Source organism: Biomphalaria glabrata, chromosome 7 (assembly GCF_947242115.1).
Source record: "Biomphalaria glabrata chromosome 7, xgBioGlab47.1, whole genome shotgun sequence".
NCBI classification, from domain to species: domain Eukaryota; kingdom Metazoa; phylum Mollusca; class Gastropoda; family Planorbidae; genus Biomphalaria; species Biomphalaria glabrata.
The window spans coordinates 37,254,769-37,276,108 of NC_074717.1; the positions used below are offsets into that span (position 1 = coordinate 37,254,769).

Consider the following 21,340-nt stretch of genomic DNA (forward strand, 5'->3'; position numbering starts at 1 on the left):
CGTAGCACCATGTATTCCTTTTTCCTTGACTGGTTATATTGAATGCAGGCTTGTGAAGGGTGTCATCTATCCATCTCCAGCCTTTCTAAAGGATTACTTCAATGGGCTGCTGTTTTGTTCTTTGCACTTATCAAGATAATGTTCTCTGTATTTTTCAGATGGCTTTTACAAAACAGCTTTTCCAGATTCGCAGTTCTCACCAGATATAACTCCATTGATACTAGCGTCACAGAAAAATCAATATGAAATTGTTCAACTTTTGTTACTACGAGGGGAAACAATCATGAAGCCTCATAAATTTAGTTGTGCTTGTCAGGTAATTTACAAATTTTTGTTTTGCTATTTATACACATTAAACTCAGAACAATTCTTTTTTATAATTTTATTTATGATTGTTTATATCCAATTAACAATATTTGAAGTTAACATTATTTATTTACATTATATACATATATAATGAAGTAGCTTTTATCTTTTCTACTTATGCTACAAAAAACTATTGTTTTCAAAGATGTATATCTAATTTCTATAGTCTCCTAAGACAAATTTTTGTCTTTTTCTATTAATAATTAGATTGATCTTGTAATTACAGGAATGCAGAAACAAAATGAAATTTGATCAACTTCGCCTGGCCAAGTACAGGCTTAATGCTTACAAAGGACTTGCCAGTGAGGCTTACATTTCATTGTCTAGTAAAGATCCAATTTTGACTGCCTTTGAACTGGCAGCTGAACTCAGGAGATTGTCAAGAGTAGAGAAACATTTCAAGGTCTGTAAAGAAGTTTCCTAGTTTGAACAGCAGGTTAAAAAGCATATTAAGTATTCTCTACATCTGTTTTGTTTCTCCAGCATTTGAAGGTTCATGTCGATAAACAATAAAGTCCATTATTAAAAAAATCTTTTTTTTTTTAATTAATTTAAACAAGAATGTATAGGAATCCATCTGGTTAATGGAGGACATTTCTCCTTTTTTAAAATTTCCCTCTCTATCTGACAGAAATTTAGAAAGTAGTCAGATTTTATATGTTTTACAGTAATTTAATTCATATCATCTGGCTTTAATTTAAAGAAAGATTGCCATGCATACTGCATAAAAATGCTGGAATATTGCAGTAAATGATATTCATTTAGTTTGTTTGACCATTACTGAAACTTGAACTCATTTAAAGGACAGAAAAACTAAACTTGTTAACAACCTCGTCATGAAAACTTGTTACTGTTACTCAGGGCTTCAATGATCTGTGAATTTTTATTTTGACAAAGAGATAAATAGACTTTTATTGACAGAGAGTGGCATTCTTCTCACAATGGGCAATCTGAGGAAAATGTTATTTTATTTGAAAAGTATAATAGTTTGTTAGCTATACCGGTATATTTAATAAGTTATATGTTTCATAAATTAAATTATAATCCTATTTTATAACTGTCATTTCTCTGTTCTCATTTCTAAACAGGCTTTGTCCTTCTTTATCATAAATGTCTTTTCTCTCTTCTCCTTTCCAAACAGGCTTTGTTCTTCTTTATCTATTTAGGTGTCTGATAACCATATCTTATCTTATAAATTACAGACATTACTTCAAAAGAGATGATTAGCTACAGAGTATAATTCATTTAGAAATAAATACAGTTAGTTATATAAACTAACAAGCAAATAGAAACAGAAAATTTAGTAAAAACAAGATGACTAGCTGAATTTATTAGAAAAAACTACTTTTTAAAATTAATATTCAAATAAATATTTATTTTATATGTATAGAGTGAATACAGAGAGTTGGCTGATCAACTGAGTGATTATGTGGTCAAACTACTGGACAGAATCAGAACGCAGAAAGAACTGGAACTTGTTCTTAACAAAACGGGAAAACCTCACCAGGAGAAATTTGACAGCTTGGCCAGATTTAAACTTGCCTTAAAATATAAAGAGAAGAAAGTAAATTGAGTTTGCTGTATTTTTTTTTAAATGTTTCAAATCTTTCATTTTAAAAAGTTATTTGGACTAAGCTCAGTTTATTTATGATTTAAAAATAAAAAATATTGTTCTCATCTTATTGTAAAAAAAAAAAATTCTTATCAATACATGGATTTTGATGTTCAGCCTTGCATAAATCAATGTGATTACTTAAAAGAAAATCTAGATAACCATACAAAAAATATTAGTAAAAACAAAATATTGAATCAACAATGAAATTATTAAACTCATGACTAATTCAGTTTTAAAATAAAATTTTAATTTTAATGAAAAAAACAACCTAGATGTGAATTTAATTCAATAATAGTTTCTAATGATACATATAGCTATAATTTAAATTATATTTTGTTTTTACTATGGAAAAAATACCTAACGCTGTTCTAGTATTATTTGAAAATTAAAATACATGTAATTGTTTTATATCTTTACAGTTTGTTGCTCATCCCAGTTGTCAGCAAAGACTTGTTCGTCTATGGTACAATGGGATGGGAAAACTTGAAAGAGCTACATGGCCCAAACGCCTGACAATGATAGCTTTATTTCTTTGTGCATATCCCTTCTTAATATTTTTACATGTGCTTTGTCCCAACACTAAGGTGAGACTCATGTAGTTATGATCATTTATAGTTTCTTCCAGTTGTAACTAATCTACATGGTTGCAAATGCAAGTTTAGTTCATTTATCTTAACTCATAAATTACAGACTTTCCTTTAAAAACAGAAAATACTTACATCATATTCTTCTTCATGTGTAGAGACTTAGTGACACTTTAACTTGTCTTATGTTTTCCTGTTCTATGCTCTAATAATATACTTCCGGGGCGCTGCACAGCAGGCGACCTGATTATACCGGACTCTTTTTTCTAATTTTTTTCTGTTAATATTTCATGTAATTTGTTACTACTCAATGTTTCAATGGATGTGCACTGTGTCTTTTGGATTCTAATGTTGGTATGGATTTTAATTTGTGTGGAAACGTGTATTTCAGTGGAGTTTTGTGGGAAGACGCTTGACAGTATGGACAACACACCCGCCATCTTGGAACCTAATAACGAGCCTAAGCCCAAGGCTTTAACCGAACAAATCCCTAGCGCAAAACGTAAGAAGAGAGGACGTAGAGGAGGAATACGAGTTAAGTGTAGAAGAAGAGGACAAAGAGGCTTCCTACCACCCATCGTAACAGGCAATGTTAGGTCTTTACAAAATAAGATGGAAGAATTAACAGGTTGCTGTGAACATTTGTATCAATTTAGAGAGTGTTCCTTAATGTGTTTCACTGAAACCTGGCTCAATGATACGATACCCGACTCTTCTGTTGATCTCGATAAATTTTACGTTTATAGAGCAGACAGAACAATTAATAGTGGAAAGTCAAAAGGAGGAGGACTCGCAATCTATATAAACAAGGAATACTGCAACGCCAATAATGTGAACATTAGGAATAAAATTTGTGACCCTAACATTGAACTTATGTGTGTCACACTTAGGCCCTACTACTTGCCTAGAGAATTCACCCAGGTGTGTGTTGTTGTTGTGTACATACCACCGACGGCTGACACAGCGACTGCGTCGGAAATAATTTTTGATGTGTTACACAATGTACAATCAAAACACCCGGACTCTGTTTGTATCGTAACTGGAGATTTCAACAACCTAAATATTGACAACACACTGTCAAACTATTGCCAGTATGTCTCCCTCCCCACAAGGCAGGGTAGAACGCTCGACAAATGCTACGTAAACATTAAGCAGGCTTACAAATGTAAAAGTTTGTTCCCACTTGGAGAATCTGACCATGTATTACTCCATCTTATACCAAATTACAAACCTACTCTTAAAACTACAAAGAGAGTTATAAAAACGGTCAAGATGTGGTCTGAAGAGGCTGTAGAAAAACTACGAGGATGCGTTGAGAAAACTAACTGGGAAATCTTTATTGAGAACTGTCCAGACATAAACGAACTAACAGAAACTGTTACCTCATATCTATCATTCTGCGAGGAGTTAACAATTCCAACAAAAACAATACAAGTCTATGGAAACAATAAGCCCTGGATGACCAAAAAAATCAAACACCTTATTACTGAAAAGAAAACAAAGTATAAGGCTAGCAACGAAGAGTTTATAAATGCTAAAAATAAACTGAGAAAAGCAATAATTGAAGGGAAAAAAACATACAAAGAAAAAATTGAGAATTTCTTTGCAAAGAACAACTCAAAACAATGCTGGGAGGGATTAAAGAAAATAACAGGCTGCGCCTCAAAACGAAAACAAATTTTAGTGGCTGATGATGAGAAATTCGCCAACGAACTAAATTATTTCTATTCTCGTTTTGACAAAGAAGATTTTGTTGAACTACACAAAGAACTTTTCAACACTCTGTCCAAAGGAAAACAAGAGCCCTACGTCAATTTTGTAACGGAGGATGAAGTGACATTGTTATTTAAGAGAGTAGACGTAACAAAAGCTTGTGGACCGGACAAAATTAGTGGCAAGCTGATCAAGCTATGTGCGGAGCAAATTTCTTCTATCTTCTGTCATATCTTTAACCAGTCATTGCAAACGTGCGTAATTCCAAACATCTGGAAAACTTCAGAAATCATACCAGTGCCTAAGAAACCAAAAATAGATTGCTTAAATGATTTCCGCCCAGTAGCACTAACACCTATTGTTATGAAATGTTTTGAAAAATATATTCTTAAACAACTTGTAGCAAAAGTCAATAACAGCCTAGACCCTCACCAATTTGCATACAAAGCAGCTAGAGGAACTGAGGATGCCATTCTATTGCTTTTGGACCAGCTTTATAAGCATCTCGATATACCCAAAACATATGCACGAGTCCTCTTCGTAGATTTCTCCTCGGCTTTCAATACCATACAGCCACATCTAATGATAAACAAACTGAGTAACTTAAATGTAAGCCCTTACTTGCAAGCATGGGTTCTAAACTTTTTAACCCAACGGCCCCAGTATGTTAAAGTCAACAACACCAAATCGTCAACTCGAGTACTATGTACGGGTGCTCCACAAGGTTGTGTACTTTCTCCTGTGCTATACACTCTTTACACTAATGACATAAGAAGCATCTATGACTCAGTTAAACTCATTAAATTCGCTGATGATACTGCCATAGTCGGTCTTATTTCAGGAGACGAAACTCAGTATCGAAGCTCGATAGAAGATTTTACAAACTGGTGCACCGACAACTTTCTAGAACTGAATGTAACAAAAACTAAAGAACTTATAATAGATTTTAGAAAGAAAAAACAAACTATACGTGAACTGCAAATAAACACTACATCTATAGAACAAGTAAAGGCATATAAATATCTAGGCATTATCATCAACAACAAGCTTTCATGGGAAGACCACCTTGGAACTCTGACAAAGAAAACAGCCCAGCGACTCTTTTTTCTATACAAACTCAACAGTTTTAAATTAAATAAGAAGATCCTTGAGACATTTTACGGCGCGACTGTACAAAATCTGCTAACATACGGAATAAGTTGTTGGCAAGGCAACGCCTCATCTAAACAGTTGCAACGTCTAGAAAACATCATTAAAAAAGCATCAAAAATTACACTCACAACATTACCACATTTAAAGGAACTTTTTGAACAAACGTGCCTAAGAAAAATCGAAAAAATCTTGGAAGACAACGGCCACCCGCTCCATCAGAACTACGCCAGGTCGTCGCGAAGTGGGCGACTGCTGTCAATCAAAACAAGAACGGAGCGGTACAAAAACTCGTTCGTACCTCACTCGGTCAGACTCTATCACCGCCACTCATTGATCAGGGAACATGAAATGCACCAAGATACCTGTGTGTAGTCGCTGAATGAACTCTTTATGTTGTCTGTTGTATTTATGTGTATTTTTCTGTTGTGTTGTCTTTATATGAGAAACGAGTCCTTGTAATCACAACAAATTTCCGTAAGGATCAATAAAGTAGTCTTAGTCTTAGTCTTAGTCTTAGTCTTAATATTATTATACTAAGGCAGTTATAGGCCATATAAATAATTATAACACAACCTTAAAACTTTATAGCTGAAAACAAAATGTGGCTTTTTAATTTGTTTTTAATGAGAATGACAGGGAACACAAACATTAGAGAATTTAAATTACTCTTTAACATTGAAAATAGCATAATAAAAATATCCCACAAAGTTACTTCATCAAATGTGGACTATCATCTTCCCTCTAGATTGCAAGGTCTGAAAGAGGAACTTTACTTTTCTTTTACTGTAGTAATGCCATTTTATTTCAATTGTAAGAGATATATATTCTCTTCAAAGAATTCGTTTTTGAAGACTTTCTGTTAAGAACTTAAAAAATAAAATGATAATTGTGATATGACAAGTGATAGTGGTTAGAGCACAGAGCCTATTGTATAAGGTGTGTAGAACTGAGAAAGAGAAAGGAAGTGGGAGGTTTCAGTTAACTATCTTTGTCCCTCTTTTTGCCACCCACCCAGTTACTGCCAATACATGATGTAACATAACATGCAGGCACACACAAATGTGGAGCTAGATATTGATCAATAGCTTTGTGTTGAAGAATTGAACACTTGCTTTTTAGGGGTGGATTACAGTGGATCCCTGTATACATTGGCATCATGGGAAATGAAAAGGCTGATAAACTATCAAAGTCTGGATAATCTATGGAACAACCAGAGACCCCTGTCAACTACCTCATCCTACAAAATAAATCCCTCACACCTACCACTTTGTAGACGCTGAGCCCACCCATATGAAACCGTAAACCACATCCTCTTTGAATCCCCGTTCCTAATACACTTTAGGCAGACCCTACTGCTACTACAGCCAAACATAACTAACACCCTGTACAGCAGTGCTGATTAATTGAAAACAGCAGCGATTTTTCCATGGCGCAGTCTGCAAAAGAGCTCACAGCTCAACAGCAAAATACTGGCTAGAAGAAGAAGAATGGATGGATGAATAAGGGTTTCCCATGGAAACTTTTTTTTATGTTTATTAAGAATTGGACATAACTATATAACTTCAGATTAATAACTTTTTTGTCAGTAAGGATAAGACATTACAAAAAAATAGAAGCAGTTTCAAATTCTGAAATCCATTGTATTAATTAGTGATACACTTTTTGTTTATCTCCTCAGGCAGCCAAAATTCTTCAGTATCCAGCCTTGAAGTTTGTGTGTAACGCCATGTCCTTTTTCACATTCCTTCTTCTTATTGTGGTTTCCACCATTGAATCTTCACAAACTGTTAGCAAGTATCGAACTCTTCGGTCAGTGTATCCAGACAGGCACTATGTGTATGTTTTTTATTCTTTTTAGTCTAATAAATATGGTATTGTCAATGAGGGCTTAATAGGAATTAGGAAATTGTAGGAAGTTGTATTTGTATTAACCGTATGTGCTTTAGAGAAATTGTAACAGAAAAATACCAAAACAGACCTGTTATAAAACTTTCATTATATTTAAAATTCCTTACTGATAAAGAATTTGAATGTCTAAAATATACCATACAATTAAACTATTTATGTTTTAAGATCTATTTCTGTTACTGTTTCCCGCCCCCTTTTCAAGCAAAGCACAAAGAAATTATTTCAACTAGAAGACTAACATTATTATAGGCATTTCTGAACACTAGTATTGCTTTGTTTGTGAAAAACAATATTTTCCCTACTATTTGGAGCTTGTGAAATAACTGTCTGCAGTAATAAATTAGATAAAGTTGCAAGCTCAACAAAATCAGTATGGCATTTTCAGTCACCCAGAAATCAGAAAGATTGAAATATAATCAATATGAGGCTTGTGTCTGCCAAACAGGAGTCTTATATTATAAATATAGGCTAGAACAAATTTGTACAAGTGCCCTTTCTTCATTAGTGCCATTAGAGAATGGAATGGGTTGCCTGAATCAGCCAGGAAAACCAACGACTTTGCAGAGTATAAATCATTGATTAACTTGCATGACTAGATTGACACATAAAATGAGTAGGACATAATTATCTTCCTTTTTGAAGTAATGTCTTTATAATATATTAGATAAGAATCATGAATATTATCATTGTAGAAGCTAGGAATGTAGGCCTATAGTTTAAATTATTAATCAAAGAGAATTTCTTGAGCATTTAAAAACAGCAAAGTAAAGACATTACATGACTTTCTTCTCTCTAATTAGCCTTAGAAATAAAATGCTGACCCCTCTAACCCAGACTTTGAAAGAGAAACTTAAATGAAATGTGGTTTTATCACTATTATTTTTCAGCCATTGTGTGTTTTACTTCACTTTTTAAATAAAAAAGTCTGGGGTATGCTTACAATAATTTTGTAGGGAAATAACATATTTATGCCTAACTGCCTTAGCTACTGTATTGATATGTTTATGTCTCAATAAAATGGACAAGATATATTTGTTTTAACATGAACCTTACATTATTGATGACTTGTTAAAATTAAAATTTTTCTATGTCATATTTGGTTGCATCTCATAAAATGTAACCTATGCAAAGTACTGTACTATTAATGTTTTTGACTATTCACAAAAGGTACACACTGTTCTGTAATGCAACAGCTGGTTCCTACATTGAGGACTTACCACACGATTTTCCACTGAGACCAAGCTTTCCAACTATAACTGAACTACTGTTGACTGCATGGATCATTGGTATGATATTTAGGCTAGATAATCCTGATACTATATATACAAAATACCTTATTATATTGGAATTATTTTTTAAATTAATTTTTAGGCTCTTTAATTTAACTCTAAAATTTTTAGTACTAGCCGGACATCACCCGCTGCCTGCGGGCCTTAGCTAATGATCCTTTCAAGTTTTTCTCTTTCACCACAAAAATAAAAGTAGTTTTGCGAAAATGGGTTTACCCAATACATTCATATCTATTAAAAACAAAAAGCAGTTACTTTTATTAAATAATGAAATCATTAAAAATAATATTTTGTATTTTCATGTGTCGAATTAAAAAAACTATCTGTGCAAAGTGTAGTTTTAAAAATTAGATCTAGATCCAGGTAAACATGGCCTAGATCCATGAAATAGTAATACTTTCATAGAGTTGTGCAACTTTTTTTTTTGATGGTCTTAAGTTTGTTTTAGGATTAATATACATATGTCATGGTTCCAGTTAGTACCCAAGGAACATTTATGCCAAGTTTCATCAAGATTGGTCAAACGGTTTTGATTTCTATAAGGAACTTACGTACGCCTTACTTTCTACTTTTTAGTATAGATTTTACTGTTATCTCCATTGGTATAATGAAATTGTTATGCTTGATGTTTCATCACTGCATTACTACCTCTCCTCATCAGGTTTTCTGGTTTTGCTTTGATCCTGAAAAAAAAGCATATGTTTTTTTTTTTGCTTTTTACTCCTCAACCATAACCTCAACCCTAACCTCCAACTACACCTTTGACTATCCCTAACCTTGTTGGCAGTAATAAATTAACACCAATATATACCAATATATATATATATAGTGTCAGGGTTGTAATTTTGCTATGGCTCATCTGCACAGGCACCCCTGATAGTCTATTAGCTTAGTATGTTAATTAAGTCATACTATAGTAATCAAGTAATGCCAATGGGCTAATGTAGAGTACTTAACAACAAAGCAGTAACATAACAAAGGTTTAATGATATGATATGAATAATAGTTCATACATAGCATTTAGTGAAAATAAGTAGTCAATATTACATGTTACATGTATTACATGTTAAGTACTTATTCAGTGAAAATTCATTTTTACAAATAGATTACTGGCATGCTCACTTTAGTAACAATGCCAGCAATACAATCCAAGCTCACTCTGCCTACAACCAAATATAGCCCATGCACCAAGTATGGCCCACACAAAGCCAAGTCTACACTAAGATGAAGCTTGAATACCACAGTCCCAAGCCTGAGCCCACACAAGAGAAATATGACTTCCCTGTGATCACCACTCAACATGACTATAACAAACTAATTGGTTTTGAGCAACAAAATTAACTTATCCAATACTGGGGGAACAACAAAGAGAGGCTACAAGTGGCTACAACAGAGAACATCCAAGCAAAAACACTAGCAAGCAAATGACATTTACAGAGCGCGTCTTTGGAAACAGCCCAAAAAATAATGTGATACATAAAAGAGAAAAAGAGAACGAAGAACCAACTCAATATGTGCATGTCATATATCCTAGTATATAAGCCATTTATTTCTTGTACTTAGCTACTTGGTGTTTATTTTTTTTAAATTTGTGAATAACTGATTAGATGTCTTTAATTAACATTGGAAATAAAAATGAACATAGATCCATTTGTCAATTTGCATGTAGGCATGGTATTTCAAGAATGCAGTCAATTATTTCACCATGGTCTAATGGAACACCTCCAGGATTTTTTTAACCTTCTTGACATTCTCCTTATCACCACATACATTGCTACCTTCACTCTCAGGTTCTGGACTATGTATAAGGTATAATTACTTTCATCTTTTTGTTAAAAAACAACATTGTGACAGCTATAAAAATATATATATATATATATATATGCTTGTTACAGGCATAATTTTTAGAATTATAATTCAAGGCATGACTACTGCCTAGGCTGGATCAGTTTTGCAAAGATATGGAAGAGTAGAGCCTCAAACAATAATTCACCAATCATTAATTATAAAATATTATCAACAGAAAGTATATATGTAATATCTGTAAAGAGACTGTGGCAGTATATTTGGTGCTATTTGATCTTAATATGGGATTTAATTGTACAATATTATCTTTAAAATTGAAGCATCTGCTAAGTCATTAATTTTCCTGGCTGATTCAGTTGAACCTGTTCCATGGTCTAATGGCTGAAGCACTTGTAGGAGCACTTGTACAAATTAGTTCTATGATATAGAATAAAAAATGTGCCTTGTCTTTGTGTCTTTCTGATTGCTTTATTAATTGTCTTTTTGTATTTGTATTTCTTGCAGAATAGTATGTGGCTCCTTACTGTCTAGAAAATTGTTTTATCCACAATGAAAATAACTCATTATGATTTTGAAACTTAGTAACATTAATTTAAGCATTATTGTATTTATTTGCGCTAAAAAACAAAATTAAATTCATTGAAATTGCATTTTACTTAAATGAGACATGTCAAGAGATGTTAATTTATAAAATTCTTTTAAAAAAGTTATTATTTTTGATAATTGGTATTTGAAGATATTTTAGTTAACCTGACATCAAGTCTAAAAGGTTTTACATTGACTGATTACAGTTCAAATCCAATATCTTAAGTACTGATATCTGTAGGCCCTACTTGCTTGAAGTTAACAACTCTTTAAAGTTTCTCAATTTTGTTACAGTTCCATGCATCTCTGGCTTTCCTGTCATACGAAGAGAACATTGCTAATGAAAGGAAAATGTTAGAAAGCATCTATTGGCTTAACACAGGTAAATGTGACAAGATGTAATGTTTGTCGCAACCACATCATCAGGAAGAAAATGTTTTGTAAATGTCTTTTGAGTCTTAGTGGTATAGTATGATAAAAGAATAAAAAATATAAGTAACTTTTGATTTTTATTCTTTTTTTGGTGTGTAATGAATGTAACGAGATTTCTGATCATAGATGACTACAGTAATAAAGTGTTTTTTTTTTATATTCAATCTTTCAGATCGCCTTTATTGGTCCCCAACTGACCCAATTAACTTTCTTGAAGGAAGCTTTGCTGTTGCTAACATATTGAGTGTGGCCAGGATAGCTTACCTCCTGCCAGCCAATGAAATCCTGGGACCACTTCAAATATCTCTAGGTCGAATGTTGAAGGTTAGCACACCAATATACCTAGAAGAATCTTAAGTAAAGGAAACTAAAAAAAAATAAATCTTAACATTTTGTCTCTGGACCTTTTGAAGCTTGACAATTTTCCCACATATCTAGTTTACAAATAATAATGGTGTAATACTGACTTCTTATCATTTAGCAATGTGGGACATGTAGGATAGATAGACTTAGTAGTTAGCTTTAAGTCGGTGGATTCATTAAGTAGTATATTGTATTTTAATTAGTGTGCATAATATCTATCTGTGGTAGTCAAAGTCCTAGTGTTTCTTGGTTCTCCTATTGAGCCATGTAAAGATTATGACATCTAAATGTGCTTTAGATTCCCCTTATACTTCTTAATAAAAAAAATAAAAAATGCTATATACATTTATATCTATATATATATATATATTTATATTTAAAAGATTATTACCATAATTAAATGTTAGATTTTAAAAGTACAATATAGATTTGAACTTTTGCATCAACAGTGCTGAATTCATGTTGAAATATTAAATAAGACTAGTTCATGTGACAAGTCAAAATGGTAACACTGTTTTGATCTACCAAAAAAATAAAAAAAGGAACACTAGAAATATTATTTATTCTTATTTTTATTGTAGGATATTGCCAAGATCTGCGCTCTGCTTGTTGTTGTTATATTTGCCTTTATGGTTGGGCTCCACAACCTCTACTGGTACTATGATGAACGAGATGATATCGAGCTAGACTATCCAGGTCGACCAATTGTAAATGATGTGAATGCTCAAGAAAATTTTGGAGGGTAAAATAAAAAACTTACATTTGTTCTGTTGTGTGTGTTTTGACCTACAATTGTATTTTCACATAAACAATAAACAACCTTGATGCTTATATACCTAAGAACTCTTGCTGACCCAGATAGCGACTAAATGCATATTAGACCATGTTGAAATCTGAGATGAAGAACTACAAAACATTAAAAAAAAAACATATTGGAATTTTATGACTTGCCTGAGAATGGATACAGATGATGATAATATGCTATGAAACCTAAAGGAGGAAATATAAGAATGAAAAGTTTTTATTAACGACCCAACAATATTAGCTAAATGGTTTGATGCTACAGGGCTAAGAAAAAAAAAAAAACTATAGTAAAAGTGTTAAGAGCTCTTCTCAATGATTGAGTATTTACATTATGAGATGGACAATTATTCAGTGCATATAGAAAATAAATCCATCAAGATTCTGACAAGAGTATATGGCTGACCATATGGATAAAGGCTCTGGAGTAACATATATGATGAAACAAACAAATATAGTTTTCCCGAGGCACAGGGACATTGGGTTTGTTGCAGTATTGCCTTGTTTTTGCTCTTATTTTTTGTTAATGAATCTTCATTTTTTGCTATTGCTGTTCTCTTTGCCTTTTAGCTTGTTAATACCTTAATTCCCATTTTGTAGAAGCCTAGCCATCTGATAGCATAATTAGTACTTTTTATCTGTATGAAGATAGAAAGGCTAATGACAATCAGCACATGAGTAGTATATGGGTTAAATAATTAAGACACAAAGATAAAGGCACATTTAAAAAAAAATACTCCTTCTTCCCTAGTGCTAGAGCACGAAATGGGTTGCCTGAGTCATCCAGGAAAACTAATGACTTGGCAGAAATTATGTCATTGATTAACATGCATGACTAGATTGACCTAGGAAGACACGTAAGACGTAATCATCTTCTTTTTTGAAGTAACGTCTGTATTTTATAAGATAAGAATTCATGCAGGTTTGCATTAGCTCTGAACTATTTGTCTTGCTGATGTTGTTGATGATGGCTGCCTGGTCAGGATGGCTGCCTGGTCGTGCAGTTTGCGCGATGGACTGTCGTTCAGATTTATCGATGGTCCTGGTTCAAACCCTGCCTACTCCCATCCTCCATCGTCCTGCGGGAGGTTTGGACTAGGAAGTAATTATCTTCAACTCTGAAAGAACATCTGAAACATGTAAAACAAACAAACATTTTTCTCTTATCTCTAAAAATTCCAAATTTCAATTGTTCAGTCAAAGAGAAGCTAATGGAATTGTCCTATTAGCATGTAAATTATGTTTAGCTGCTTCACACTTGCCTTATTACCCAGCAGATAGTAGTTTGTCATTATATTTCAACAGTGTGATAGCTTCATTCCGAACTGTCTTCTGGGCCATGTTTGGGAGAGGTGAGCCTGACGCTGTCAAACTTGGTGGTTATAATAACACTTTCACAGCAGATATCGGCTACTTTATTTATGGCATGTACAACATTGCCATGGTGACTGTCTTGCTCAACATGCTCATTGCCATGATGACCAGATCTTTTGATTTGATTGCTGTAAGTCATTAGTTGCCAGTTAGCCATGTATATAGATTTCCCTTCAAAGGATAGCTTTATGTTTTTGTCATTCATACATATTTTCTTACTTTTGTTCAACCATTTCCTTAAACTCTTTCCAGGAAGATTCAGACAGAGAATGGAAGTTCTCTCGTAGTTTGCTGTACATGGATTACATAAGCTATGGGGGCACCTTGCCTGTCCCAATTAATATCATCGGAGCACCGAAGGCTTTTTTCAAAATGTTATTTTGTGGCTGCTGCTGCTGTGGAGAAAAACATCCTGAGACAGAAGGTTAGATATAACTACTTTTGCCTTGATGCTAGAATCTTTTAGCTCATTAAGATTATTGTGTGTTCAAATTTTAAAGACTTGTGTATGCAGGTATTATCTTCTATCTATTTGTTTAAGAAAAAAAAAAGTGATGATTAACATTCATATGTGTTTATTTATGGATATTGAAACCAAATATGATAATCTTCTATTTAAATATGTGTTATCCATCGAACAGATTTGGATGAAGACATTGAAGATGAATCACCAATGTATTCATCAAGAAATCGTCCAATACAAAATGGCAGAGGACATGTTGGAAAGCAAGGGTCTCTGGATGACCCAAGAGGGGTATTTTACTTCTCAGTTCTTGGCTTGTTAACCATGAGATTTGAACTAATAGAAACAAGTTTTAATTAATAGGGGGCTTTAGTACATTGAATAGATTAGACTTGTATTTATTATACAGTCTTTGGGGGCCCCTGCTAGATCTGAAATGTTTTATAACTGTCAGTTACTTTCTTCTAGTATTACTACAATTAAACTGAAGTTCCCAAATGTCAAACAAAATGAATTCTTCCTATAGAAGAATAAATCTTGTACATTTTGTTTATCACCTAGTAGGGTGGTGCTTGTTTTGAAAATAGATCTCAACATATTTTTTTCTTTATCACAACTAGTAGTGACATATACTTTTGACGTATGTATTTGTAGATTTGACCTGTATAGTCAGTCACATAGAAAAAAAACTGCTTCCATGCAAGTTCACAGACTATCAGAGAATTAATAACACAGCTAGTGAATCAACAGTAGCGAGTTAACCATAGGCCACAGAAACAGATGACCTTTACCTAATATGACCTAATATATTCATCTTGTAATCTCACCAATTTAGTATGCACATCACAATAATCATCATTTGGAGACTACAGAGGTGAATGGAAAAGTCAATGAAGCCTTTGATGGTACACCAACTAAACCATCTCGTAAAATGCCAGCTACAATGGTGGAGGTTGAAGCAACTGAAGATAAATTAACTTATCAAGTAATTTTTTAAAAATAGATTTTTAAAAGTCAATTTAAAAATTATAAAGAAAACTTGAAGAACATTTTTTAAATTTTCTAGCTCCACAGTTTTTAAACTGTAGCACACATTCCACTAGTTATATGGTTTTATATGCCTCTAGACTACCACTAGTTATATGGTATTATTACATAAATGATCTCTATGGTCCTGGGTTTGAACATTACCCAACACTATCTCTTGTGGTCCCGCAGGAGGTTTGGGGAAGGATGTAATAATCTTCCAATCTGAAAGAACATCTGAAACATATCTATCAAACAGAATCATACTTGCTCATGTGGTCTTTTATTTTCCACCCATTTATGTTGCTAAATGAAATTTCTATATGAAATCTTCTTTTTTTTGAACTAACATCTGTATTATATAAGATAAATGGGTGGAAGATATCAAGCCAGGTTCTCTCTTAACCAATCTTGAAACTAGTCAATCAAAAATTCAGTTACAGAATTCTGTTATCAAATGAGAAATCAGCATACTGAACTTGGTACTAAGGCAGTTATGTCTCTGCTACTCTTTGGCTTAATGTATATTTGCAAAATGACCTTTTCTTCCATGACATGCTTAGAGATGAAACCAAACATTTTTGTTTTTGAAACAATGCTGTTGCCTATTTTGCATTTCGACAACCTTTGCCTGTTCTTTTTATGAGCAAGCATTTTATGTAAAATAATGAGCATTTGACTTTTCTGCCAACTGAAATTTATGCACCTCCCATTTTATAAAACAACTCTTTCATAATTAAAGTTTAATTAGTTTGATATCACTTTGAAGTCTTCATTAGAATGAGGATAATGAATTTTGACTTCAAAAGAACTCATGCCAAAATTAGCAATTCATTGACAGAGGTACTCACCTTTACTAGTTCTCACTATTTAAACAAGTTTGAAAACTGTGGTTACCAATAGAATTGAGCTTTCTGATTTCCGAACTATTATTAAGAGCAATCATGAAATATTTAATATGAATGACTTTATTTCTTGTATGTATCTTGTACAGCAAACGATGCAGAGGATTGTTCAAAGATATATATTTGATATACAACGAGAGGCAGAAGTGACTGAAGGTGAGTAAAATAGTATAGATCATTGCATAAATGTTTACTTGGTTAAATCATAGAAATTGGAAATTGGATCCTTGTTAATCACTCTGTTGGGATAAGGCACAGTCAACTGACTTTTCTCTGTACTTTTCTAAAAAACTGAAGAGATTGGAGCAAACATTCTTTTCCTCATAGGTAATGAGGTTTTAATGTCTTAATGTAATTTTCAGCATTTAGATTTAGATCTAGTTAGTTCATGAATCTTACTTAAACTTAGTCTAGACCCTATATATGTCCAGAATTACATAAACTATATATGTTGCATTATATTAGAAAAGAAGTTAGTGTGTAAAAATAGTTTCATGAGTTTGGTGTATTTTATGTAGATTGCATCCTCCTTCTTTTAGGACTTCGGGTGGTATGTTGTCAATTCCAGCTGCTTTACCTGTCTTCATTTGTTTGAGTGCATTCCTTATTTCTTCTTTTGTTACTTCTTCCATGTTTATGTCTAGTGTTGGTCCTGCATTTAGATCTGGTGGATTTCGTGGTTTAGGTCTATTGAGCACTTCTTGAAAATATTCTTTCCATCTTTCAAGTTGTTCATTTATTGAAGAAAGTAGTTTTCCGTATTTGTTTCGGACTGGAACATTGCAATTAGCCTTTTTGGTACTGAGAAGTTTGGTGATTTTGTATAGTTGTTTTATATCTCCTTTACCTGCTGCTTCTTCTGCCTGTTCTGCCAGATTATTGTAAAATGATCGTTTGTCTTGTCTAAGCATTTTGGTGACTTTCTGTGAAACTGCTTGGTAGTCTTGTTTTGATTGTTGCTTGTGGTTTCTTGTTTTTGCTAGGTTAACTGCCTGTTTAGCGCATTTCCTTTCTTCGATTAATTTCCATGTCTCGTCACTAATCCACTGTTTTTTCTTCTTAGGGTTAAGGCTTAGTACTTCATTGCTTGTTTCAGTAATAATTTCTTTGAAATTTTGCCAAGATTTATCGACGCTTTGTTTGGCCTCATCTAGTTGTAGCACAGCAAATCTATTTTGAAGGGATAGTTGGAATTCCTTTTTAATCTGGGTGTTGTTGAGCTTGTCTAGGTCAAATCTTTTCCTTTTGTTTCTTTCTGTTTTATTGCTGGCCAGCTTCATTTTTAGTTTGGCAACAACTAGGTGGTGGTCTGAGCCAATATCTGCTCCTCTTCTGTTTCGTACATCTAGTAATGTGCTTCTCCAGTTCCGCCGTATGGTAATGTGGTCGATTTGATTCTCTGTTTTATTGTCTGGTGAAACCCATGTCACTTTGTGGCTTTTTTTGTGGGGGAAAATGCTGCCTCCTATCACTAATTCATTAAATGTGCAGAAGTCTGCAAACATTTCTCCATTTTCGTTTATGGTGCCAAGTCCATGGGTGCCCATACTTTTCTCTCTCTCTCTGTTGTCACTTCCCACTTTGGCATTCAAGTCTCCCATGACGATCAAAACATCTCTTGTAGGTATTTTGTCAACTATACTTTGCAGTTGGTCATAGAATGTATTTTTGTCAGTATCACTTGCAAGGTTGGTGGGAGCATAGCACATAATGATGTGAACATTTTTGAACTTAGACAAAAATTTGGCTCTAATTATTCGTTCTGAAACTGGTTCCCATTCTAAAAGACTTTTGAAAGCTTCCTTGTTTAGTAATAGTGCTACACCATTTTCATGTAAGTCATCTTCTTTTTCCTTTCCGGAGAAGAGAAGGGTTTCTCCTGATTGCAGTCTTGTTTCACCGAATGTGTTCCATCGAACTTCACTCATTCCCAGGATCTGTAGTTTGTAGTTGGCCATTTCCTTGGCAGTTTGTGCACATCTACCTGGTTCTAGTAAAGTGCGGACATTCCATGTTCCCAAGTTAAATGCTGCCTTCTGAATAAGGAAGTGTTTTGGTTCTGAAACATGGAGAACAACTGAAGCCACAACAAAAAAAATACAGACCTTCATCAACAGATGCCTGAGAAATATCCTAAAAATACACTGGTATGACAAAGTAGAAAACACCAAACTGTGGGAGATGAGTGGACAGAAAAATATAGAAGTGCAGATCTTAGAGAGGAAGTGGAGATGGATTGGTCACACCCTTAGAAAAGATACCAGCAACAGAGCTAGGCAGGCCATAGAGTGGAACCCCCAGGGAACAAGACGCAGAGGAAGACCAAAAAGAACATGGCGACGCAGTGTACTTGAAGAAGCAGAGAAGACCGGGAAGAGCTGGGACACCATCAAAAAGCTAGCAAGAGACCGTGGAGAGTGGCGTGTTTATGTCGAGGCCCTATGTTCCATGAGGAACTCAAAGGAATGATGATGATGATGATGATGCCTTCCTGGTCTTCCCCAAAAATAAACACATTGAAATAAGAGCACTCTGTGGCAACTACTGCTCAAACTTCCAAGCCAAAATTGAGGCAATTACCATTGCTTTGCAGACAGTCGAAAACAAATTATATGAAGTTATACAATCACCATCAGAAATCGTTGTCTTAACAGACTCCCAATCCACTCTTCAAGCACTTAACAGCAGCACCTTAAAAAGACCAAGAGAGTTGACAACACTAATAGTGATAATACTCCAGATGATGACACAATTAAACATCAACATCACGTTACAGTGGATCCCTGGACACATTTGTGTCATGTGAAATGAAAGGGCAGCTAAGCTTTCAAAGGCAGGATCATCTATGGAACAACCAGATAGACTTGTTAACTACCTCACCATAAGGTCTATGTTAATCACCAACCACAAAGAGGAGTGACTCAACCAATGGGCAACAGGAAACACAGGCAGAGACATGTACAGAGAAATGAACATGCCTAACAAACTGGACAGTATTAACTTCCTCCCCTGCAAAGAGCAATCTAAAATCTTCCAACTAAGGACAGGAAATTAACATCTCAATAAAATAAATCCTGCACAACTCCCCCTTTGTAGACACTGCGCCTGCCCTTATGAAACCTTAAAACATATCCTTTTTGAATGCCCCTTCCTAATCCACCTTAGGCAGACCTACTACCACTCCAGCCCAACATAACCAATACCCTGTACAGCAGTGCTGAACAACTGAAGAAAACAGCACACTATTTTTCCTTGGCACAGTCTGCAAAAGAGCTGACAGCTCAGCAGCTAAAAGCTGGCTAGAAGAAGAAGAAGAATGTATATTGCATTCCAAGAATATATTAAAATAATGAATGACAAAAGAAAACATTAACTGGTGTAGATGCAGTTCAGTAGGACTAGTGGTACCTTTGTTAACTGGGCAGTTGGGCTCCATAAGTCATTGACTCTAGTCTCCACTCAGCACTTCACCTAAGTATTTGTCTAAAAATGACCCAGTGGTGAGGGTTAGCCAAACCATTCATCAAGTGAAAATGTGTTCTCTGGCCATCACATGACACCAGTAGTATAGATGTGGCTGCATGACACTCAAATCACTATATAGAGCACACTCCCCTGCACACCAAACCATCTTCAGTTGTTTGGATTCTTTTCTGCCACTGGATGTACATAGTAAGGCACAAGAGAGCTAGGTTGACACAGGGTTAATCTCCCATTTTAAAATATTTTTTTCACACATGCCACATTCGCCAGTGCTGCAATCAACCTATCAAAGCATGGAGTGTAATCCACATTTTTAAGTACCCATAAAGATCAGACTTGACTGACATCTTCAGGCTCATAGGAAGAGATTGGGTTCTTATCTTCAGTCATGAAGGAGAAGCTTATTATTTTAGTTAGGAAGAATTCTACGACATTTTACATCCTAAGAGAAATAAGTTTTCCATTGTGACTTCTCTTGTGACAAAAGAGGCCAATACTTGACACATGCATGGTCACAAATTAAACTATTTTATTATATAATTTTCTAAAAAATGAAGAAAAACTAGTTTTTTTTAAATGTTCATCTTCAGAATCAAACATTAACATTTACAATTGAAAGGAATAGCAATGGCATCATCCCTTTATTTTCATCACCTTATTCCTTAATCTATTTGCTCCTGTCTCCACCTCAGCCACAGGAATAGTCCATAAAGAGGTGCTACATAGTGGGGAAGATCATGCTTTTGTCACATACTAAATCCTAAATAAATTGTATTTACAAATGTCTGTATTTTATATTCTGTAAGATTAGATTAAATTGAAAATCTATCATTGGCAGATAATTGCTATAATTTGGTCTATTTTATTTAGATGACTTTGATGAAATCAAACAAGACTTGTCAAGCTTTAGATATGATCTCCTGAACCAAATGGCAAATAAAAATATAGTGGAAGAAGAGTTAAAGGCTCAGATGGCAACTATATTGGCACAACTACAGGTTGGTTAAATGTTTAAGTGAGATTTTATAAAATAATCTCTTACACTAAAGAATCATTTTAAAAGTTTTTGTTTTAAATGCATACGCTTAAACAATAGAAAGTAAAAAGTAAAGTTTCCCTTTCAGACCTTGTGATCTATAAGGCAGATGATGTTAAGGTCATCTGCTTCTATGGCCTGCAGTTAACGAGAGTGTTATGTGTCCAACATAGTGAACAACCACCTTTGCTTTCCCCAACTAGTCAGGTACCCATTTGAGCTGGGTGGACTCGGGTACCCTAAAACTCCTGAAATTCAAAATCCCAGTCTTCCGAGCACTAACCACTCAGCCACCACACCCCCCATTAGACAATATGCACCCCAAAAAATAATTACTCAACTAACCCCTTAATGGGGTCAAAACAAAGAACAATATTCGAAAGTAAGACCATGGCTATCATGTGGGTTAATAGTCAAAGGTATTTGTATTACCAGTAAA

General features: G+C 34.2%; 1 protein-coding gene across 4 annotated transcripts in view; it reads left to right on the plus strand.

The window, feature by feature from the left end:
* The window catches only part of LOC106066048 (short transient receptor potential channel 7-like), a 52,878-nt gene that overhangs the window by 27,273 nt on the left and 4,265 nt on the right, over positions 1-21,340 (plus strand). For all 4 annotated transcript variants that reach the window (XM_013225019.2, XM_056035960.1, XM_056035959.1 and 1 more), the window contains 16 exons: positions 159-316; positions 593-769; positions 1,757-1,930; positions 2,401-2,565; positions 7,109-7,266; positions 8,506-8,624; positions 10,297-10,436; positions 11,313-11,400; positions 11,623-11,774; positions 12,395-12,555; positions 13,920-14,118; positions 14,241-14,412; positions 14,630-14,742; positions 15,287-15,436; positions 16,472-16,538; positions 20,736-20,863. In XM_013225019.2, coding sequence (XP_013080473.2) covers positions 159-316; positions 593-769; positions 1,757-1,930; positions 2,401-2,565; positions 7,109-7,266; positions 8,506-8,624; positions 10,297-10,436; positions 11,313-11,400; positions 11,623-11,774; positions 12,395-12,555; positions 13,920-14,118; positions 14,241-14,412; positions 14,630-14,742; positions 15,287-15,436; positions 16,472-16,538; positions 20,736-20,863 — 2,321 coding nt within the window. The remainder of the gene's footprint in view (positions 1-158; positions 317-592; positions 770-1,756; positions 1,931-2,400; positions 2,566-7,108; positions 7,267-8,505; positions 8,625-10,296; positions 10,437-11,312; positions 11,401-11,622; positions 11,775-12,394; positions 12,556-13,919; positions 14,119-14,240; positions 14,413-14,629; positions 14,743-15,286; positions 15,437-16,471; positions 16,539-20,735; positions 20,864-21,340) is intronic.